The sequence below is a fragment of the Paramisgurnus dabryanus genome, chromosome 2 (genome assembly GCF_030506205.2).
Source record: "Paramisgurnus dabryanus chromosome 2, PD_genome_1.1, whole genome shotgun sequence".
NCBI classification, from domain to species: Eukaryota; Metazoa; Chordata; class Actinopteri; order Cypriniformes; family Cobitidae; genus Paramisgurnus; species Paramisgurnus dabryanus.
The window spans coordinates 1,272,492-1,293,393 of record NC_133338.1 but is presented as its reverse complement, the minus strand read 5'-3'; the positions used below and the strand labels follow the sequence as shown (position 1 = coordinate 1,293,393).

The 20,902-nt window shown below is 41.2% G+C and overlaps 1 protein-coding gene across 2 annotated transcripts; it reads right to left on the bottom strand.

Annotated features, from left to right (window-relative positions):
- Nucleotides 1-1,697: 1,697 nt before the first annotated feature.
- znf219 (zinc finger protein 219) lies at nt 1,698-20,463 on the bottom strand. 2 transcript variants are annotated; one of them, XM_065249607.2, is made up of 5 exons: nt 20,282-20,463; nt 9,675-9,762; nt 6,859-8,911; nt 6,502-6,648; nt 1,698-5,611 (listed from the first exon to the last, which is right to left on the bottom strand). In XM_065249607.2, exons 3-5 carry the CDS (start codon nt 8,906-8,908, stop codon nt 4,500-4,502), a joined length of 3,309 nt encoding a protein of 1,102 aa, XP_065105679.2. In that variant the 5' UTR covers nt 8,909-8,911; nt 9,675-9,762; nt 20,282-20,463; the 3' UTR covers nt 1,698-4,499. The 2 variants fall into 2 exon arrangements, with proteins under 2 accessions (XP_065105679.2, XP_065105680.2); XM_065249608.2 differs by lacking the exon at nt 20,282-20,463 and adding an exon at nt 18,623-20,250.
- Nucleotides 20,464-20,902: the final 439 nt, after the last annotated feature.

Sequence of the window (20,902 nt, the reverse complement as noted above, 5' to 3'; positions counted from 1 at the left end):
TTTCTTCAATCATGCACACAAAATAATGTCAAAATGTCCAACTTTGCATGTAACTTCCTTGTGCTGTGTGTATGCACACAAATATAGCTGATGAACAATATTTCAATTACAAATGGCAGTCAGTTTTTTAGGATTAATAAAAAATTCTGTTTAATAAACGAATCTAGTCAAAGCATATAATTTTACCGACAAGCTTGCAGAGAATGTGAGAAGAATATATGAGGGCAAGCATGCAACTTTTTAACCAAAGTTTTAACCATACACTGTAAAAAGTGATGGGTTGGGTCATCTTAAAACTTAAAAGCCAACTTTTTAGTTTTTACAGTGTTCTGGTATCTCAGGCTTCAATTGTTAAGTTTTTAAAACATTTTTTAATAACTATTTTTCATACAACTGCAAATTTCAGAATTGTCACATCCATAACAGAGAAATATCACATCCAGTGGCGGCTGGTGACTTCTTTATTGAGGGCGCACAATGCAAAGCTCTTCACAACATGTATTTAGCCTGTCATGTGTATGGCTCGTCATGTCAAAATATGTGTTTGGCTTATCATGTAAACTTACAGTATGTGCGTCATTTTAAAATACGTGTCTGCTGCAGACGCTTCGAATGGGTTTATGATAAAAGAGACACTCACTTTTTCCAGATACTTGCTTAAAGGTTACGTTCTTCCTGATACCATTTTTTAAACCCTAGTTAGTGTGTAATGTTGCTATTTAAGCAATAAGGTACGAGAGGCTGTGCTGTATCTGTTCTATAAAGAGTCATCCCTTCTCCATTTGTTGAGTATTGTTGCTTCTGGTTTGTGCATTTTAAAGTGCACCTATTTCGTTGCTAAAAAAAACTTTATTTGGTGTATTTGGTGTAATACGATGTGTTTGCGTGGTTTACGGCTCAAAAAACACATTATTTCTCACATATCATACATTATTGTTAAATTATTGTACTCTTTTATTCCCTGCCTTCCTCAAACACATTGATTTTGTACAAAGCTCATCGTTCTAAAAAAGCTCTGTGTCCTCTGATTGGCCAGCTAATCTGTACGTTGTGATTGGCCTGAATACCTCTGACGTCAGCTGAAAATGTGACGCACCTCACTGTGTTTAAAAGATTCACTCACAATGCAATGCTAACAAGAGTTAATATCGTCTTTCTTTACTACCTTGTCAATACGAGCAGAATCTGATCCAGAAAATGCAGATGACCAAGCTGATAGATCAACTTTACCAGCACGGCTTAAGCAGAACGAAACAAATTGGTAAGATAAAGAAACTAAAACATTAAAACCATGTCTGCATTTGTGATCGTAGAGAAAGGAAATGTAAAATTGTGAGTCAGATAATGCGTGCTCTTTAATAAAAATTCCTACAAAGTATGTTTTCTTCCAAAAACCTTTTTTGTCACATCCATAACACATGTTAATTTTCCCCTAAAACAGAAAACATGAGCAACTGATGTCTTGACTCTATCATCACGGGTTTAGAAAAATATGAACAGATGCTTCAATATATTGATAACAAATGCATTCTCTGAGAATAAGACTTCAAGTTTTGATTGCAAATGTGACGTCCGTAACGCTGGAATTGCTCACGAGTGTTGCAATCATTTATCTCCACTTACTGTATACAAGTAGAACAGAAATGCAAATAAATAAAGCAAGAATTGTGATGCAGAAAACACACAACAACAAGCAATTGTTTTTTGTATTTTATTGATTCTTCTCTACTGAATTTTCTCAATCCACAATTTCATATTAGTCACTACTATGTTAGATCATCTTCCCCTGACATCAATAACAGTCAGCTACTGAAAAGATCAAACCACGACCTTCTCTTCATCTCTCCAGTTTCACTGGACAACACTTAGCACTCGAGGAAAAAAAACAATGCATGTCATACGTGAAGATTTGAGCAGCATGCCACTGTTTGGAAATACTTTTAATGCAAGTGGTACTTAGTTTCACAGTGTCAGTATATTTCTACAAAATATGCTTTTTTAAAGACCATCGATGTGCACAGACACACAGACACAAACTATTGCCCTGATACTTCTAGACAGTTAGGCCATCCTAAAAAAAACTAAAATCTACACTGATGCGGTGAAGTGATGGAGAGCAGGCGGGTCGGTTTGATCTCTCATTAAAAACACAACATCTCTATTTCTATCTGTACAACATTCAAGAGACACATTTTGTTCACGTTTTTGTTTGCTTAAAGATTTTTTTCATAAAACGAATACGAATAATAATTGTGAGCAGAAGAGCTTGATTTTATCTCATCGGCAATAAAGTAACATAGAAAATAAGATAACTTCTAAAAAAGGCCTCAGAGCTAAATACTATGTCAGCTTTTTAGTGATTCACATGCTAAGGGAGGGCAAACCGCACACACGACCATAAATGATGCAATGACACGGATTATAATGAAATGAAAACGACCTCCGCATCCGACGTCTCGACAAAACAGAGAATCAGATACAGAGAAGAAACAAGGTCACCAAATCATACAAAGAGATACAGTAGGGGCTAAGTGCTTTTGGTGAGCTTACAAAATACTTGAGGAAGTGCTCAGGACAGAAGGCACAGTGGCTTGACTGTTATCTTAAAGGAACGCCACATCAGGGGCTACCGAAATCATACGTACAAAACAAGAACACAATAATGCACGTTTCACAAATTAAGGCTAGACAAAACACTGCACTACTGCCTACCCGATAAAAATGAGATGACTCGATGACTTCACAGAGTTGGAGATCATTCTTTGTACGATGTGCTAATTTCACATTAAAATCAAGTCCATTTAATTATATTAAATAAAATTTGGCGAGCAGGTCAGTCCAACTGACTATGTTGATACCAGGACACGTCTTGGACATAATCCCAGCATTTAACATATAAATAAATCATTGAAGATCCTCAATGAGGCTTAACATTGATTGTGTATCCAAATGATTGATTTGTTGATTGATTCATTCGTCGATTGATAAACATATAAAACCTTTAAGGGGTTGTCATTTGAACCTGCAGCATTATGAAAAAACATTTTTGGGAAAAAACAAAAGTTTGGTCTACATTTAATAGCAAAACAAAAGCTAGTTGGGGAAAGTAAACTTTGCACAGTGATCTCAGGACATTCTCATTCATGTCTTCTTTCATAATTATTATAATACTCTTTTCGATATCCATTTTCCATTAACATTAAAAGAACAACACCACATTTTTTCCGCTCTTTTGATCTCTTTTCTTTACAAAAGCTACATATTTTGTACTGGGATGTCTGAATCTGTTAGTGTTTTTTTTTATTGTTTTTAATATTCAAAGAAAAATTTCTATTTACTATCTAAAAAAATGACATACGGAATAATTTTTTTCTCCCTCTCTATGATGTTCGAGAGTCAAAGTTTTAGGAGGAATAGGAATGTTATATTGTCGAGTCTCCATTTCTTGATGATTTTTTTCAAACCCTGAAATCGGACCCACATGGTCTTATTTTTCATAGTAATGGCAGTCCAAAAATCCTGGTGGTATGTGTAATGTAAACACATATGGCCTTTGTTAAATGGCCGACATGTGGTGCTCTGGGTTCATTTCATTGTTTCATTCACAGCAGACACAGTCACACATACTAGTGTCAACATATCGATACAGAACTCTACGCTCTAGTACAACGACGCATATATACTGTATATATTTACTGTAACTATATTCCTGTGTTCTCTGAATCTGCTAAAAACCATTTACATCAACAGGCACTGAGAGAAATAGCATATAGAAGAGGCAGAAACTCTGTTTTATATAACATCTGAAGACCCGTTGGAGCAGACAGGCAGTGTGGATATCTGGTCATATAATCGTTACTCTGTCCAGTTTGTAAGAGACGGTTCAGAAGTACCATTCGATCATCACAGCATTCTGTTTAGAGTCGCGCAAGTGCATGGTTAGAAGTGTGGTCACTCCTTTGGTTTACTGAAGACGTACTGCTGCATCAAGTTTACATGAAAGTAGCAAGAACTTTCTTGCCAATATATCTCCATTGAGCATTGGGGCGATTTTCTCTCAACTTGAATACATTGTCGTGATTGAGGATTGTGTCTCTCCTGCTCTCCAAGTTGACGGTCCAAGTTCGTTTTGAGATGAGAGTGAGAGATTCACCAAAGCAAGAAATGTTTAAATAGAAATAGAACTTAGCAAATACGTTCAATGACAAGAAGACAGGAACAATCTGACAGTGATCAAGAAGGCTTGGAGACTCCTTGACAGGCAGGCTGAGACTGGAATACAATACTGGAGATAACATTTCTTTGTGTACGTAGAGGTCGCTAAACAAAGGGGGCTGGTGTGTCTGTTATGGGTAATGCCTTTGTATGATTTTTGAAGGTTTCGTTAAATTATTACATACTTTACAGTATGTTAGCATAGCGACTGGTCTGCCCTTGGCCTAAATGATATGAGTTATTCTCAAGTCCTGCCTTCATCTTCAAACTCACACAATTGGCTGTCATTTGTCCTCCTTGAGCAGATCCTCAGCCGTGAGGTCTGATGAAACGGATCGAGCCCTTCTACCCTGATAGTGGGGTAAATTTCCAAAGCTGCCATTTGATTCCAGGTCATTCTCCTCCTCATCTTCTTCCTCATCCTCTTCGTCCAGGTCCCGTCTCATTTTAATCTCCTGTTCTGTTGCACCGAAGGTTCCCAAAGGCTCATGGGTAGAATCAAAACTATCCTCTGTTTCCCTGTTTTCTGGACTGACTCCATTCTCGTGGTTTACCTTCGACAAGAGCAAATCCTCAGGGGACATTGTCCCATCCTCTGCATTAAGGAAGTTCCACAGAGTCAGTGGGTCACGGTCTGGCCCAGGCAGTGTTAGTCTTGGGGAACGGTTTGCAGGGTTGCCCCTCTTACGCCGAGACTTGCTGGTATGATTAACCTGAAGATGCATAGCCATAAGCTCCGCAGAAGAGGTTCGGAAAGGACAGAAGACACACTGATTAAGGATGTTGTTTCCTTCTTTAGAAGCACCAGACTTTATACCTCCAGAGGCACTCACTGACCAATCATCTTGTAAAGGGCGGCGAGAAAGATCCAGGGGTTCAAAACCTCCTTCGTGAGAACCACCGGACATACTCCCACCCTGTAACCCATTCGCAGACACCATGCGGCTTGTGGTAAGGGGCTTCCGTCTGGACATTTTAGGCATTTTGGGAGGCGGTGCCTCTGCTGTCCAACTTGCTTCTAGACCACCGGGGAACAGTGCACCCATCATCCCTGACAGATTTTGATACTGACTCTCCAAGTCTCCCTCTTTTTGACGTCCAGACACAGAGGAACCATCCTTCTTTGAAGTGCCCACAGTCCATGACTGACTGTGCCTGGAGGAAGAAGGTTCTCCAGAAACCCTCCCAAAAGCAGACTGGGTCATGGAGGGGTGCCGACGTTTTTTTAACCCCTCACAAGAAGGGCCGGTCAAAGAGGGGAGGTTAGATAAAGGGGAGTCTGGTGAATTTGCCATTGCGTTCCTTTGCTCGCGATGATGACGCTGTAGGTGATACTTGAGGGAGCCTGACTGAGTGCCAGCATAGTCACAGTGAGGACATTTGTATGGTCTCTCCCCTAAAAGAAGGCAAAAAATGCTACTGTTAAATACACTGATATCAAACTTTTCTTTTAATACATAAATGTCATAGACATTGTAGACACTCAAATTTTCATTTTTAACATTAAAACATTATTCTTCTAAAATGGACTGTGTGAAACAACTATAGTGGCACAAAAATAATTTGACATTGGTCTAATTTTTTAAAAATAATTTTTTTGAAGAATCTTTAATGCTTCCTTTACTGCTTTAATAAAATTGAATTAAATTACAATTAATTAAATAACATACAATGACGGCACACAGAGACAGGACATTTACAAAGTATCATAAAACCAGTCTAGCTCTTAAATAACATCTACGCTTACAAGCAGTTAAACACCTCTGTTTCTCATCCACAATATGTACTGTATAATGTGCATTAGGCTAAAATATTAATGAATCCCTTTTTAATGAAGTTTAGAGAAAAGGTCCAGCTTTATTGTTTGCAGATGTCATTTATATTTTATTTAACACAGTTACATCATTATATGGCTTTGGGGCTGCTGTTTATGCAAACATTGCAGTGACACACAGTAATAGATAGATGGCAGTGTTTATCATCATATGTATTATCAGCAGTTCTCAGTGCATTACAGTTAAATTAGGGCATTCTGTCTCTCATCAACCATGAGAGCACAGCATTTGTAGAGGACATTTTGTGAAAAACCCTGATAGGCAGCAAATGGCTTCAATCAAGCTAAATCAAGTAAATGATCATATAGGGATGGCATGAGAAATTCAATGAATGATTGGCACAATAACCCCCACCACAACCCTAATTATCTTAATGATCTCTGATATACTGAAACAACAAAAATAGCTTCAAACATAAAACCAGGTGCCTTGAATGTGTACGTTTACTTACCAGTGTGTACACGAAGGTGCACTTTAAGGTGATGGGAAGAGCGGAAAGCTTTACCACAGTAGGGACAATCCTTCATCCCTGTACCCCGAACACGTTCCCTTGAAGCTGAAGAGCTTGTGGAGGATGATCCCCTCAAACCATTCTGACCTAGAGATGAGTTAAAGTATACTGAATTAAAAGCAATAAGCAAATTTCCAAAACTGTTTGACATTCTGACCTTTCCACAAAATAATCCAAAACTATGCAGTAAAATATTTTCAAAAATTAAGGTTCTGCAGTGTAAAAGACTATAAAGGATTGTAACTACCAGATCAGAAACACTGATGAAATTGTTTGTTTTTGCTGGTTAATCCTTACCAGAGAGATGTGACATGACAGAATGGAAGCTCCCAGCTGTCTCCACCTCTGATAGGAGCTGCTTAGTCTCCCTTCTGCCTTCACTGTCGCTAACTCTTTGCCCTCCTCCTGCTCCACTTGGTACTGGAGCTCCACTCACTCTGTTTATAATATCCTCTTCTGTTAATGTGGCTCCCCGGCCACTTTGACCTTTCTGTGGTTTCTGGACATGGACGCGAGCATGAGCAACCACCTGCTGAAGGCTTCGGAACAGCTTGCCGCAATCTGGACACTCCCAGGGTGCACCAGAGGCCTCCAGTTCCTCTCTAGAACTCAGTCCACCCAGGTAGGACCTCATTTGTTTGGCTTCCCCAGCAACCGTGCCTCGTGAGGAAGAAAACTGGTGGTGTGATTGGGATCGTTGCTGTTGTTGGTTGTTCTGTGCTGCTGCCAGACTTCGAGCAACCAGCTGCCACATGGCCGCCTGGTCTGCTCCGTCTGTTGCCTCGCCTCCCCTTCCTCCTCCATTACCCATTTCTGCAACCTGTGCCACTGCTTGAAGGCGCTCCATGCAACTTCCATTGCTGTTGTCTTTGGATAATCCCAGATAGCCCAGCACTGAGGATTTACTAGAGCCTGCCCCACTATCTGACCTCTCCGTGTGATTTCCCGACCCTCCGCCGCCCGCCATACTACGAGCCAGGAGCAGGTTGGAATACAGGGCGCCTAGCACTTGTGTGCTAGCAGGACCTTTGGCTTGCTCAGATCCACTGGGTCCCATATTCCCCAGTCCAGCTTTAAGGCCCAACTTATTCAGATGCACCTTCATGTGGTTCTTAAGAAACCAGGGTTCCTTAAATCCACGGCCACACACCTGGCACTTGTGGTCCAATGAGTCCTTGTGCTTACGCATATGTCCCTTGAGAAACCATGACTGAGTGAAACGCTGGCCACATGTCTCACAGCGGAAAGCTGGGACAACTGGCATTTGTGGGGAAGAGGTTTCCGGGGATTCTGTTACAGGGCGAGGAGGTGGGAAAACAGACACAGCCACAGGATCTTCAGGTGGGTGACTCTCCTGCAGATGGGCAGCCAGTCTTTCCTCCTGACTAGCTGAGAAGGGACACATTGTACATTTGTAGGGGTTGTGGAGGATTCTCACGTGTCGTGCCAGCTCTGAAGCAGTACGGAACTTACCCTTACAGGCGTGGCACCGGAAGGCGGGAGCAGCTGTGGAGGGAGTGCTTTCTTCCAAGTGTCCATGGCCAAGTGGAGAGAAGGAAGTAGAAATGGGTGCTTCCTCTGTTAGAGGTGGAGTCAGAGCTGTAGTTCCTTCAAAGAGGAACTGGGGGCTGCTAGCAGTTTGAAGCGGTTCCTCTGGAACTATTTCTTCATCCATATTTTTCTGTAACGAGCCAGATAGCGGACTCTGTTTCAGGCCAAACTCTCTGTTGTTGAGATTCTGGATTACACTGCCACTCACGTGGTTCGGCTGCAGTTTGACAGGTGTAGTTCGGTAGATTGCTGAAGCCCGGCGATCCTTATCCAAACTGTGAGCTCGAGCATGCAAAGACAGAATACTCTGGAAGCGGAACCTCTTTCCACACACGTGGCATGGAAACTTAAGGGCAGGTCCAGGGTTTGTCGCACCTAGGACAGCTATCCCCTCATTGTTGAAAAGTTGAAGATCCAATTCATCACTGCAGGTGGTACTCTGACCAGAGGAGAGGACCTGTTCCAGGGCTCCAAAGCCAGAGAAAGATGCTGATGGTGTAGCTGGAGGGCTGCTCTCTGATGAGGGACTGCCAAGTTCCATTTCACCAGGAAACAGCGCCACTGCTGGGGTGGGTGATGGAGGTGCTGACAACTCCTCATCCTCCTCATCTCGGAGGCTGGCACCAGGAAGGGGGCAGGGTGAGACAGGGCCATAGAGTTCAGTATGAGGGCTAGAAGGGGTAGACCGAGGACTCTGGGGTAGGCCTAGGGGACTGTGGTCCAAGGAGGGCATGGAAGGAGGAGACAGCGGGGGTTCACAGGAAAGAGCCAGCATGCACTCTGGTGGAGAATCCATATTCTAATAGAGACAGGAAACAAAGAGAGACCTGTGATATAATAAACAATTAAAATTAATGTATTTTTGAAGCTTAGAAGTGTGTAATTTATGCAGAGCTAACAGGGACAAACAGAACTGCATGGTGCAATGCAATCAATATTTGTGCATTTCTATTTCATGCCACTAGTGGTGCAAAAAAGCACACCTTTTAATTTCACTTTAATGCAGCATGTTAAACCCTCAAGAATTTATTTTGGTAGAAAAATGTGTGTAGTTGATGACAGTTTGATATGCTCCTCACACTGTGCTTTATGTGCATTATTTAAAATCACATTAGGCTGCACCATGACTTCAGTTGTAATTTAATCAATTATGCGCCCCCAGTAAACTCCTACATTCTTACGGTGACACCTTTACATATGAAAACTTATAGGTATATAGACACTTAAACACTGCACCCATGTGTACTTGTTAAGCTAGAAACAATTTAAAGGATTATTTGTAATCTGCTTTGGTAAAACCTTTTCGTTTGACATTAAAACATGACTTTATAAATTCGTTCCCATTATTAAGGTCAGACACTGATATTGAATGACTGGGCCTGGCTAGCAGGTAGGGTTCCAATTCACCAAAAATGTTAAATAAAGTTCTTGTTCATGGCTGATCGAGAATCATTTTACCCTGCTATACCCCATTCTACTGAAAATAACCGTTTGATAGAGATTTGGTGGTTGTGTTTTATCTTATGCACCTGTTAGAGGGGGGTGTCCACAAACAGACTCACCAGTGATGTGTCTATGCCATGCTTTACTTCTTTGACTGAGAGGTGCACTCTGATGGTGGCAATCAGCCTGATCACCTCCAACAGTCTCCTGTCAAACACAGCACAAAATAAAAATGAGTGCTCACACGTTTGATCCTGTGTATGGGTCGAAGGGCAGAGCAGGACACACACTGTCCCAAACAGGATGGGCGCGAGATGTTTGGACTTCCCCACACACCCTTCCTGCACATACACTTACAGTAGCTGCTTAATTAACAAAAAAAAAAAAAACATATATACCGGATGCACACACATTAAAATACATAGCTAAACACCTAAAAAGTACACAGTTGCGCACATAAACACACGATCCAAGACACTGGCAAACCATCACATACATGTACAGAGGTGTACAACCCTTGCACACCTGCTTCTTTCATAAATGAATTTCATTGATGATTATGGCGAGACAATCTGCTGAACATCTGCGAGGTTGTATGCATGCGTGGATGTGTGTCACTACGCTTATGCTGCTTGGTACTGTATGTGTTTGTGACTGTGTGTATATCTGTGACATAAGACTTGGACGTTACGGTGAAAAACAGAGCCAGTTGACATCAGCAAAGCCTTGAACATCACATTATATTAGTCATACTGCCTCTCTTTCTTTCTTTCCATTTTTACTTTGTCTTTTTTAATGCACCCCCACTCTTTCTCTCTTTTCTCCCTCATTGCTTTCATTCTCTGTTCTTCACTGGTTTTCTTTCATTCTGTCTTTCTTTCTGTCTGTCTCTCTGCATCGCTGCCAGTTGGCACAGTGCCGAGGAATGCTGATATCAGCTGGTAGATTGGGGCCTGCCAACATGGCGAAGAGAGACAGACAGGCGAGAGAAAAGGAAGAATGAGGGGAGGGGGAGAAATTATAAATGAATAACACAAATGCGCTCTGAATGAAGCATATTTGATGAGTAAATCTGTGGAGAAAAAGGGACACGGCGTTCTGCTCCGAGGATCTGGCGATCTGTTTGGTCTGCTGGCATTATTATCATATGAATATCGTCATGGCAATGCACTGTTCTGCCCTGACAGACACGTTCATGTCCGACCAACCCCGTCACGCCAATAAAGCTTCTCCAAATTTGGATAGATGGAGAGAGCGATAAGGTGCTAGACGGAGGGGGGAAGGGAGAGATGAAGGCAGGGGAGCGATAAAGCAGCATGCACAAATAATGCATACACACACAGACACACACACACACACATTCACATACACACACTCAATATGGCACCTAGTCACTGGATGATTCATGCATGCTAAACACCTTTGTCTGAATGGTCACATGCTACGCTCTCTGTTCAAACACACACAAATACCCGCACCTACACACTTCTAGTGTCTTCACAGGACATCTGTCTTCAAACATATATAACTAATTCATGCTTTGCATGTAATGGAACGAACCTGGTGCAAACAAAAGAATGAGAAATCAGAACCGTATGTATGAGTTGATTTACTTGACGCATTTGATTTATGTTCGATTTTTGATCAAAAATGAATTTGTATGATCAAAAAAAGTATATCTCATGGCAGAAGAATGTTCACAATGTTTTTGAATGAGCTTGACTGATTCCTCCATTATCTAAATATCACAAATTCATTTTACCAAACATATTTTACACGAGCACTTCAAATGTGGTCACATTTCCCAGAATTAAAGCACTGTTTACACTACACACCCTTACAAATGCAATGTAACCTGCTCTGAGAAACCTTTCATAAAACCTTTATATGACTGAAGAAGCACTTGAGTCATCTTTAACCAAACTGAGCTGGATTTCCCTCGCTGCACATCTTATTCTGTAGCCTTGAGCACCTGAAATAACTTCTCCTGTCTCGTGTAAGGACACACTGGGCCTCCGACAGTGTAACCATGAAATGTATCTAAAGACTTAGATAAGATGGTTTATACGTAATGAAAGAGTTTGGACACATGGCCTTGAAAATATAACACAAATAGCGTCAACTGAGCCTGAACGAGAGAAACAGTAGCTCAGTGTGTGTGTGTGTGTGCAACAAATCCCTACAGACAAAGTTCATTTCCTGGTTCTAACCTTGGCCTGAACCTCATCCCCTCATGACACCCACCATCCAGCATTTCTCTCTTTCCCTTGAATGTCAAAACGTCCACTTTATCTCCTACAAAATGTACCTGTTCTCCTACTGTGTTTACTTCCCAGCAAATCTGAGATACTGTGAGCTTGGAGGTTTGGATTAAAGATGCTAAAAAACATCATACGCGCTGTCCTAACCTGGCGGGATGCAATCAGTCTCTGTGACAAGCAACTTGTCTGTCTGCTTCAGATGCAAAATTGACAATAAGATGAAATCTGATGTTTATTGTACTGCCGCAGGATTTCAGACCAATGGGAATTCTCTGTGGATGGGCCTACTTAGTTCAACAGTAACAAATAGGCTTTTCACACTGCACTTAACCCCGGTTACCTTCATTCTAAACCTCGCTTTCAACCCTGGGTTAAGCAGCGTTTCACATTTGTAATTTAGAAGCTGGGTTATCCCTGAAATTAACCTAGGGTTATGAAACGCTGCTCTGAAGCAATTTGGTGCTAAACGCATGCAGTGTGAAATGAAGCAGGGTTAGAATGTTTAATGCTTAGCAGCCAATCAGAAACTGAAGGGCACGCACCTCATATCGCCATCTGTCTACTGAAAATACTAGAATTGGAGAAAAAAGCCAAGAAAGATTTACATTGCAACCTGTTTTGTCACAGATGTGGAAGCGCGAGACAAGCGATTATTAAAAGCAGCAGTGGGCTATTTTAATACTGTCAGTTGTTGGTTTTTATCCAATCATGAATGTTGAAACCACAAAAATGCAAATGAAAACATTAACCCGAGGTTTAGGATGGCACAGTGGGGCGCACACTGGCTAGCACTGTTGCCTCAAAGCAATAAGGGCCTTGGTTCGACCCCCGGCTAGGTCAGGTGGCCTTTCTGTTTTTACATGTTCTCCCTGTGTCAGTGTGGGTTTATAGCTTGACTACGTCAGACTTTGTACTTCCGCTAAATTTCATTACGCTTCTGTACTCAGTCTGAGATACCTCCCGTTCAAACCGTTTTCCTCAGGTCTCAAAACAACCGTCGAATCAATGAACAGAGGGCGGGCTAAGAGCCGTGACGTAGACGCTAAGCGCCGAATGTACGGTTGTAGTTTGTAGTGGACATGGAGGCACAGAAAGCTATTTGCTCTGTTGTGGAGAACCGGCACTTGCCAACTTAATCCCGAACAAGAAAAGTGTTTGTTAAACATTTTGAATGGAGATTATGTTGTTGCCCTACTCCCGACAGGTTTTGGGAAAAGTTTAATTTATCAACTATTACCGATCTTCAGCGAGAAACTGTGTGCAGCACAGCTTGACGTGCACAACGATCGAGAAATCATGGAAGGGAATTTCATTGTTCACAGTTAATGGTGGAGGACGCATGGGCAAACATTCTTTGGTGACGTTCCTGATTAACCTGAAAAAAGGTAGGAAGATTTAATTTACATATGGTTATGGCTGTCTGGTGGAAGAGTTTGAGAGGAGAGATGGGCATTCCTCCACTTAGATGTGAGTGGAAAGACACCGTAAGGATAGTGTTCAACTAGCTCTGGCCCGATTTACTTGACATAATCTGCAGAAGTCGTTCATAGCCATGTTAACTCCGGTATTTCGCTCGATGGGTTTGTTTTCACATCATGAATACTTGTTTATGAATATAGCCAAAGATGCTGGAATAGCGTAAAGAAGAAAGGAAGGATGGCACAGTGTGAAACGTCAGATTATGAATACCCAGGGTTGTCTATTAACCCCTGGTTAACTTTGAACAGATTCCCTAGAACAGTGGTTCAAAACTTTTTCAGCGTGCGGCCCCCCTTGTGTAAGGTGCATTCCTTCGCGGCCCCCCAAAGAAAATTTGTGACAAAAAACTGTTCTAAAACTCAACATTTTAATATAAAAAACATTAAATTATACAAAAAAGTAGTGCTTTTAGTTAGTAGCCTTATTTTTTTAGGTTTAATTACACAGAATTCATGATAAATTAATGTATTTCATAAAATGTCATAAAACTGGGGCCTCCCTGGCACCATCTCGCGGCCCCCCTGGGGGCCCAGGGCCCCAGTTTGAAAACCACTGCCCTAGAATTTCGTTAACTTGGGGTTTAAAATAACCTGGGAATGCTGGGATTAACTATTTCAAGTGTTAAAAATGCCCTAAAGTGAATGACCTAAGCCTGATTTGTACTTCTGTGACGGACTTAAGCCATACCCTCTACATCGTTGGGTACGCATCAGTTTTCATTTATACTTCTGCATTGTTGTCCGTGGTGACATGCAGACCACTAGTAGTAATGGCAGTGTTGACGGGTTTGTTACTGGTGTATACACAGTATTAAGACTAAAACAGAAGAAGCAGCAGCTTGTTGTGTATGTTGGCGAAGCTTTAGCAGTGATTGTGTTGTTTGTTACAGCCTAAGTTGTTAAATATATCTTCTCAACTTGGTGGTATCTTTCGTTTTACCGTTGCAAGAGGAAGAGCATATGATAAAATGCAACGCTATACATTGCAGATTTCTTTTTGACCTGAGGGAGGGGTTCTGGCAGACCGAAGGGGTTTCTCAATGTCTAGGATACTTCCTTGGCAGGACTGGTCCTTCCAAGTCACTTCTTTCAGAGGCTAGGCGAGGCTCCTCTTTAGAATTCAGAGAACACGTAAAAAGTGAAATGTTTTGCTTTAGGCGCTACACGCATAGGATTGTGGGTGATTTGAGAGCGCGAAGGATACACATATGCATCCTTTCCTGTATATGGCATATTTCTCAAACAAAGGACTCAGTCCTTGGTTGAAATTCTAAGGATCCTCGACATTGGAACAGTCCTTCGACGGATGTGGATGACATAGCATTCTCAAAATTCTGGCTTTCTATGATCCTTCCCTGACATTGAGAAACACCTCAAGAATTGACACATCATTACATTTTTGGGGAGGTGCATGTCAAGCTGCATGGTTGGGTATGTGTCTATGCGTAGGCCATGCTATACATTATAAAGTTTTAAATATGGATATTTTTCTTACAAAATCGCATCGATTACCCTCAGAAAGCCTTTATTTACCCCTTGGTGCTGTGGGGATTACAGTTTGGGGATTAGGCTTCAGAAACAGTAGCACCCTTTACTACCATCTCAGACAGCAGACAGCTCTGGCCCAGATCCACACTGGATACACATAATGCATATTTAAAAGTAATTATATAATGAATATATCTTTCTGAAAATTCTTCAGTAAAGTGTTACTGAAAAATAACTGAAAATAAAAATGCAGACAAAATAAATTGACCATACCAGAACAGGCCTTAAATAGTAGACAATCCTATTAAGGTCATATTAGTACTGGACCACATGTCTGTAGTGCCTGCAAAAAAATAAATTCCTTACAGATCCTTAAAGTGCCCGTATTATGAAAAACTCACTTTTTCTGGGTTTTGGGGTGTTCATTTGTGTCTCTGATGCTCCCAAACGCATACAAACTTTGAAAAAAATCCATTCATGCTGTTTTGAGTGAGATACAGGTTTCTGAATGTCCTCTGCCTTGAGTCTCAGATTGCGCCAGTTAAAACTCAGCTCCGTTGTGACGTAACAAACCGTTTCGTCACATTCAGTTTGAATTTTCCCGCCCACCACCCCACTCGCAGGTCTCCACCCACCAGGTAGCTAGAGAGCATAGAGCAGTCACTTGAATGAGACCCTCTGTGCTGTTATCATCTCTCACGGAAATAACAGCGCTATTTGGATATATGGATTATACTTCCACCTACTTTTAAAAACAACGTTTTAACGCGTGGTTATTGGAACCCGGAGTAATCTTATATACAGTGTGTTATGACTCAAACAGTCCTCAGATTGTAGGCGATAAGACCTTCATGCGAAATCTGATGTAACAGATTATGTATCTATATTTCACGGATTATAAGCATTTTTGGACAAAAATGGTAATTGGATGTATTTTATTGGACTTTCATGGATCATTCACACATCTGAAACAGACTGGATTTGATTCGCGATCGCGTTGTTTCATCACAAAAGGTAAGAAGTCACGTTGTATTTTGCATGTTGTCATCTTCTGTCACAAAATACTACATTTATGATGCTAGAGCTAAAAGCTTTTTGCCAAACTAACCGAGACCGTACGCCCCGGCTTTTCTGACGAGGCGAGCCTCTAATAACTTTACGGTCCGCATAGATATATAAGTTACATGATCCGGACCTCCCGCGAGCTTCTAGCAATTAGCACGCGGTCCACAAGCAGTATACATCCCCCGCCGGGTCTTAATTTCTGTAATTTGCGAAAATAATGCGTTTGAAAATGTTTATAACGGGAATATGTTAGTATTGTCCAGGGAAAACGAGTGTATTGGTCAGACTGCTACATCACAATTTACGCTGGAATCTTTGTGTGTCATGATGAGTTTGACACACCGAGACCGGGCCTTATCGCCCCGGCTTTTCTGATGAGGCTAACCCACGAGCCTCTTATAACTTTACGGTCCGGACCTCCCGCTAGCTTCTAGCAATTAGCACGCGGTCCACAAGCAGTAAACATCCCCCGCTGGGGCTTAATTTCTGTAATTTGCGAAAATAATGCGTTTGAAAATGTTTTATAATGGGAATATGTTAGCATTGTCCAGGGAAAACGAGTTTATTGTTGTGACTGCTAACGTAACATCACAATTTACTCATTGTGTGTCATGAGTTTCTTCTCCTGTAGTGTACTTATTAGTGATACTTTTCTGCATGATTTGTCTGTTGGCAACATAAACCGTTAATAATAATAATATATAAAATAATAACACCGTATGGTCTGTACTGCTCACGATACCACTGAGCATGCGCACGATCACATGAAGTTAGTAGTGGGGCGTGATCAAAGGAGCAGCAGCTCATAAATATGTAAGACTAGCTCAAAACGGCACAATCTGAACTGCCCTGAAACAGAGGCTACTAGAGATGGGTAACAATCTTTTCCTACAAGCTATTTCAAGCAAACAACTTTTGAAACATGCTTTATGGAACTCATACACCTATATAACTTGTGGAAAAGCAGTCATAAGATGGGCACTTTAAGAATAGCTCCTTCACTTCCCTAAATTTGGAATTGCTGTTTTGGAAATGTATGTTTTACCTGGCAGTTCATCATTGTTTTGCAACATTTCTTTAAATGCTGTTTTTCCACTTTATTGAATTGCTTTACGTTTTACTGTCAGTTAAGGAGCACCATCTTATACAGTCTCGTTTATACAGGTGCGGCAGCTCCCCCTTGTGTTTTTTAAAGAGATGTGCAATCATTTTGGTGATCTGAAATCATCGTGATGAGGTCAAACAATCGCAATGAGACAATTATTTAATCATTGTGACAGCCCTAGATCCAGTGTGGATTATAAAGTTTGAAAGAGCCAGGATAGTTTCTGTGTTCGCCTAAAAGATGATAGTCATGTACATCGAGGATGGCTTGAGTGTGAGTAAATCATGGGGTACACTCTAAAATTGGCTGGGTTACTTTTGACCCATAATGGGTAAATACTGGACAGAACACATGCTGGGTTAAATTGAGTCAATTTTAACCCAGCGGTGTGTTCTGTCCAATATTTACCCATTATGGGTCAAAATTAACCCAGCCATTTTTAGAGTGTAATTTTTATTTTTGGCTAAACTATCACTTTAACATGACAGTTCTGTCCATTATAGCAAGTCATTTAATCCACTTTAGATAAACAGATTAACTAATAAATAATAATATCTTCAGATTACGTTCATTTTAGGTTTTCAAAAAATCTCAGCTCTTCTGGTACGCCACCTGCAGGCTGAAATGTAAAGTTTAAGCTAAAAAGGTTTTGAGTTCTGACTCCATATTGCTCTTTTTTAAGCCCCTTAGTGCAGAAATACCAAGAAATGTTCACATAGAAAAATGCTCTGTTCCCAGTGGTTCCCAACTCCAGTCCTCGCCCCTCCCAGAATGTTGTAGATGTTGTCTCCTTTATATGAAACACCTGATTCCACTCATTAGGCTCCTTCCAGAATGCTAACATTTTTTCCTGAATTAACACACTAACAAGCTGATAAACTTAATCAGGTGTTTTATTATATGGAGACATCTAAAATGTTCTGGGAGAGGGGCCATAGGACTGGATTTGGGAACCACTAGCTCACTTGGTAAAGCACTGTGTCAGATGTGATAAAGATCATGGGTTCAATCTTTGGGGAACACACAAACAGATCAAATGTATACCTTGTAATGCAAAGTCAAGAGTATCTCTGTGAAGTGTTTGCTGTTGACAACAGTTTTGCTGAAGTACAACATCTGTCTAAATGCCCAACACCACAGAGACCGTACTTACAATACAACTGGATTACTCTGATACATCCAAACTGTATGCAGCGATCAGGCCAGGCATTATCTTCTATAAAATGCGTGAAAACCTGTTGGAACTTGGATAAAAGCAACACTATTGTTGAAGTCAAACGTACACTGACTGAAAATCTTTTTTTTTGTGTTTTGTTTGAAAAAAAACCTGGTTGTTTAAAATAAAATACAACTTAATGTGATATTTTGTTATTTTATGCAATGGCACTGACATTTGAAATGTCTAAATACTTTAAAGACTATTTGAAAGACTATGTAGTAAAAATTTGACAGGAGCTTCTACGTGACAGTCAGTCAGTCACAGCATTAGATGCACCAGTAACTGGAACCAAAGCAGTTCTTGGCATCACTGTGATGCATGCTTCCCTTAACAGTGAGGGTGCTTGTCACCTACGTCTACATTTAAAATAAGTTTGATTTATTCATTCCAGTGCAACTTACATAAATGTTGAAATGTGCCTGTATCCGCAATCAATTTAATAAAGAATTACCCTGGTAAAAGATGAATCACTCATTGAGTAATTGTAACAGCTTGCAGCTCGTCTCTATGTGCTGTCAATGTGAAGATCTGCTTGTAAAAGTTGTTTAGAGGTCTCTGCGCCAATGTGCAGTCACATCCCTGCCCTCTTATCCTTCAACCTGTCACTTTACGAGGATGCTGTCATGCACAGAAAATATATGCGTGTGCTGACATGCAACGTTTAAGCATGATTTAGTTAATTTTTGTGCAAGTATTTTTAGTAGGGATGCATTTGTGTGACACGAGATGACCTGCGTGTCTCTTATCTGAAGTGGAATATCATCGCACGTGACGTGCGTCAGTAACGCGCAACCATTTTCAGTCGCCTTCTCTCTCGCGGCCATCTCAATTAAAAAGCCACATTAATGAAATAAATAAACGCGCACAAACAAATGCGCACCCGTCCGCTCGCGCGCACTGACGTTAGCCGAACGCGCGCTGTTAATCCGACACATACGGCGGCAATTTACAGAGATAACAGCATCGTTTCGAGCCAACAGATGCAAAAATGTAGTTTTTAGGAGCGGATGTTGCGCGCCACCGCATCCCGCTCCATTTTCTTCCTGATTTTCTTTCAACAAAAGATAAAGGGAGGGGGTGCAGCTGAAAAGTGCCGTATCATGGGGTTTCATCTTGAATTTCCCTGCCAATCTCGACACTATCATGACAAAGAAAAAGCGCACTTGTGAAACTGTTTGCTAGTGGTTGAGCAGCAGTCGAGGGTTTTGCGCGACAGATTAAATAGCGATTATGAGTTATGTGAACGCGCATCTGTAAGGTGACGTTAGGACATGCACAGCCGCGGACGAGTTTTCTATTAATATGACATATAGATGATGTTATGCGAAAGTTTAAGAGTAGAAGCACACAAGCCCATGCAACAGTTTTTTTTCTCTGACAAAGTGGATTCTGTACAGAACTGAGGCATTCTACATAAATGCCAGATTGACGTGAAAAGTACAACGCACGCCTTTAATTAAGTACCAAACTATGTAAACATATTATGTGTAAATATGGCAAAATGATGCATTAAAAACGAACGGATGATTTTCCCTTACGCGTTTTGCGTAACTAGAAAAGTTCAAATTTCATCCGAGCATCCAGTTAATGTTACTTCAGGATACTTTATAGCACACGACAGAGGCTCTGAAAACATCCAAGGGCCTTTAAAAACCTAAAGTTTCATTTTCATGCCCGAGTCTTGTTTCTTTTTTAGCAACACACGCACGCGCGCTCTCACTCACTCACTCTCTCTATCTCTCTTACACACACACACACACTAACCGGCAACATACACGGCACGAGACAAAAGTGATGAAGTATGTATGTGCACATGAACATGTATGACGAGACACGCGAGACGAAACTCAATACGTCCTGATGTATGTTTGAGTAACGGCGATGTTATTCCGTATCAATGGCGCTTCATCACCCGGATCAGACCCCCCAAAAAAGTCGTCGTCGGATATTTGTTGTTTATGAAGGCGCTCTCTATATGTATAAACTGCGCACAAAACACCAAACCTGCGACAAATGTACATCTATATATTCGTTAAAATACGATGAGATGATGTAAATAATTAGAAATTAATCGGATATTAGTGATGAAAGTAAGGCGGAATGTACTTACGGGAGAGGCGGCGAGGAGATTAATGACAACACACGTCATGATTACGTTTCACTTGAATTAAATACATTACGAGTTAGGGGGAAAAATGGAAATCGGGGGCAGTTGTATACAAGCATACGCCGATGCCCCCTCCCTCTGCCCTCTCTCTATCTTCTCCTCCCTCCTTTCCTCACACGTCTCTCTCTCTCTCTCTCTCTCATACACATGCGTTTTTTTCTCTAAAGATCCATTTATTGTGCACCGTGAGTGAGTGAATGAGAGAGAGAGAGAAAGAGAGAGAGGCGGGGGCTGTGTTGCAAATGTAATTATAATCTCGCAGGCACCATTTTAAAACGATCTATAGATTTCCAGGATAGACTGTGACACGCAGCGCGCTCGCGCGTCACGGTTAAGTTTCTCGGCTCCCGTTTGTCGGTTCAAGTTTAAAGTATGAAAAGTTTTCTCTATTAAAAGACTTTGATGTTTGTCTCGATGTAGTTTTGACAGTTTTAAAGTGTGATTGTACCGCGCGCGCACAAACTCGCGCTCCGCGTTGGAGCTGCGCAGGTGCGCGCGGGTCAATATCCCATCCCAGGCATTCTACTTCTTCCACAAGTGCTTCAATATATGAGCTTCATGAAA

Excerpts from the sequence above, each read along its gene's own strand:
- znf219 (XM_065249607.2), bottom strand. The coding sequence starts at position 8,908 with ATGGATTCTCCACCAGAGTGCATGCTGGCTCTTTCCTGTGAACCCCCG. Across the intron at positions 6,649-6,858 it reads TGTCATGTCACATCTCTCTG|GTCAGAATGGTTTGAGGGGA; the intron begins GTAAGGATTAAC and ends ACTCATCTCTAG. Across the intron at positions 5,612-6,501 it reads GCACCTTCGTGTACACACTG|GGGAGAGACCATACAAATGT; the intron begins GTAAGTAAACGT and ends GCCTTCTTTTAG.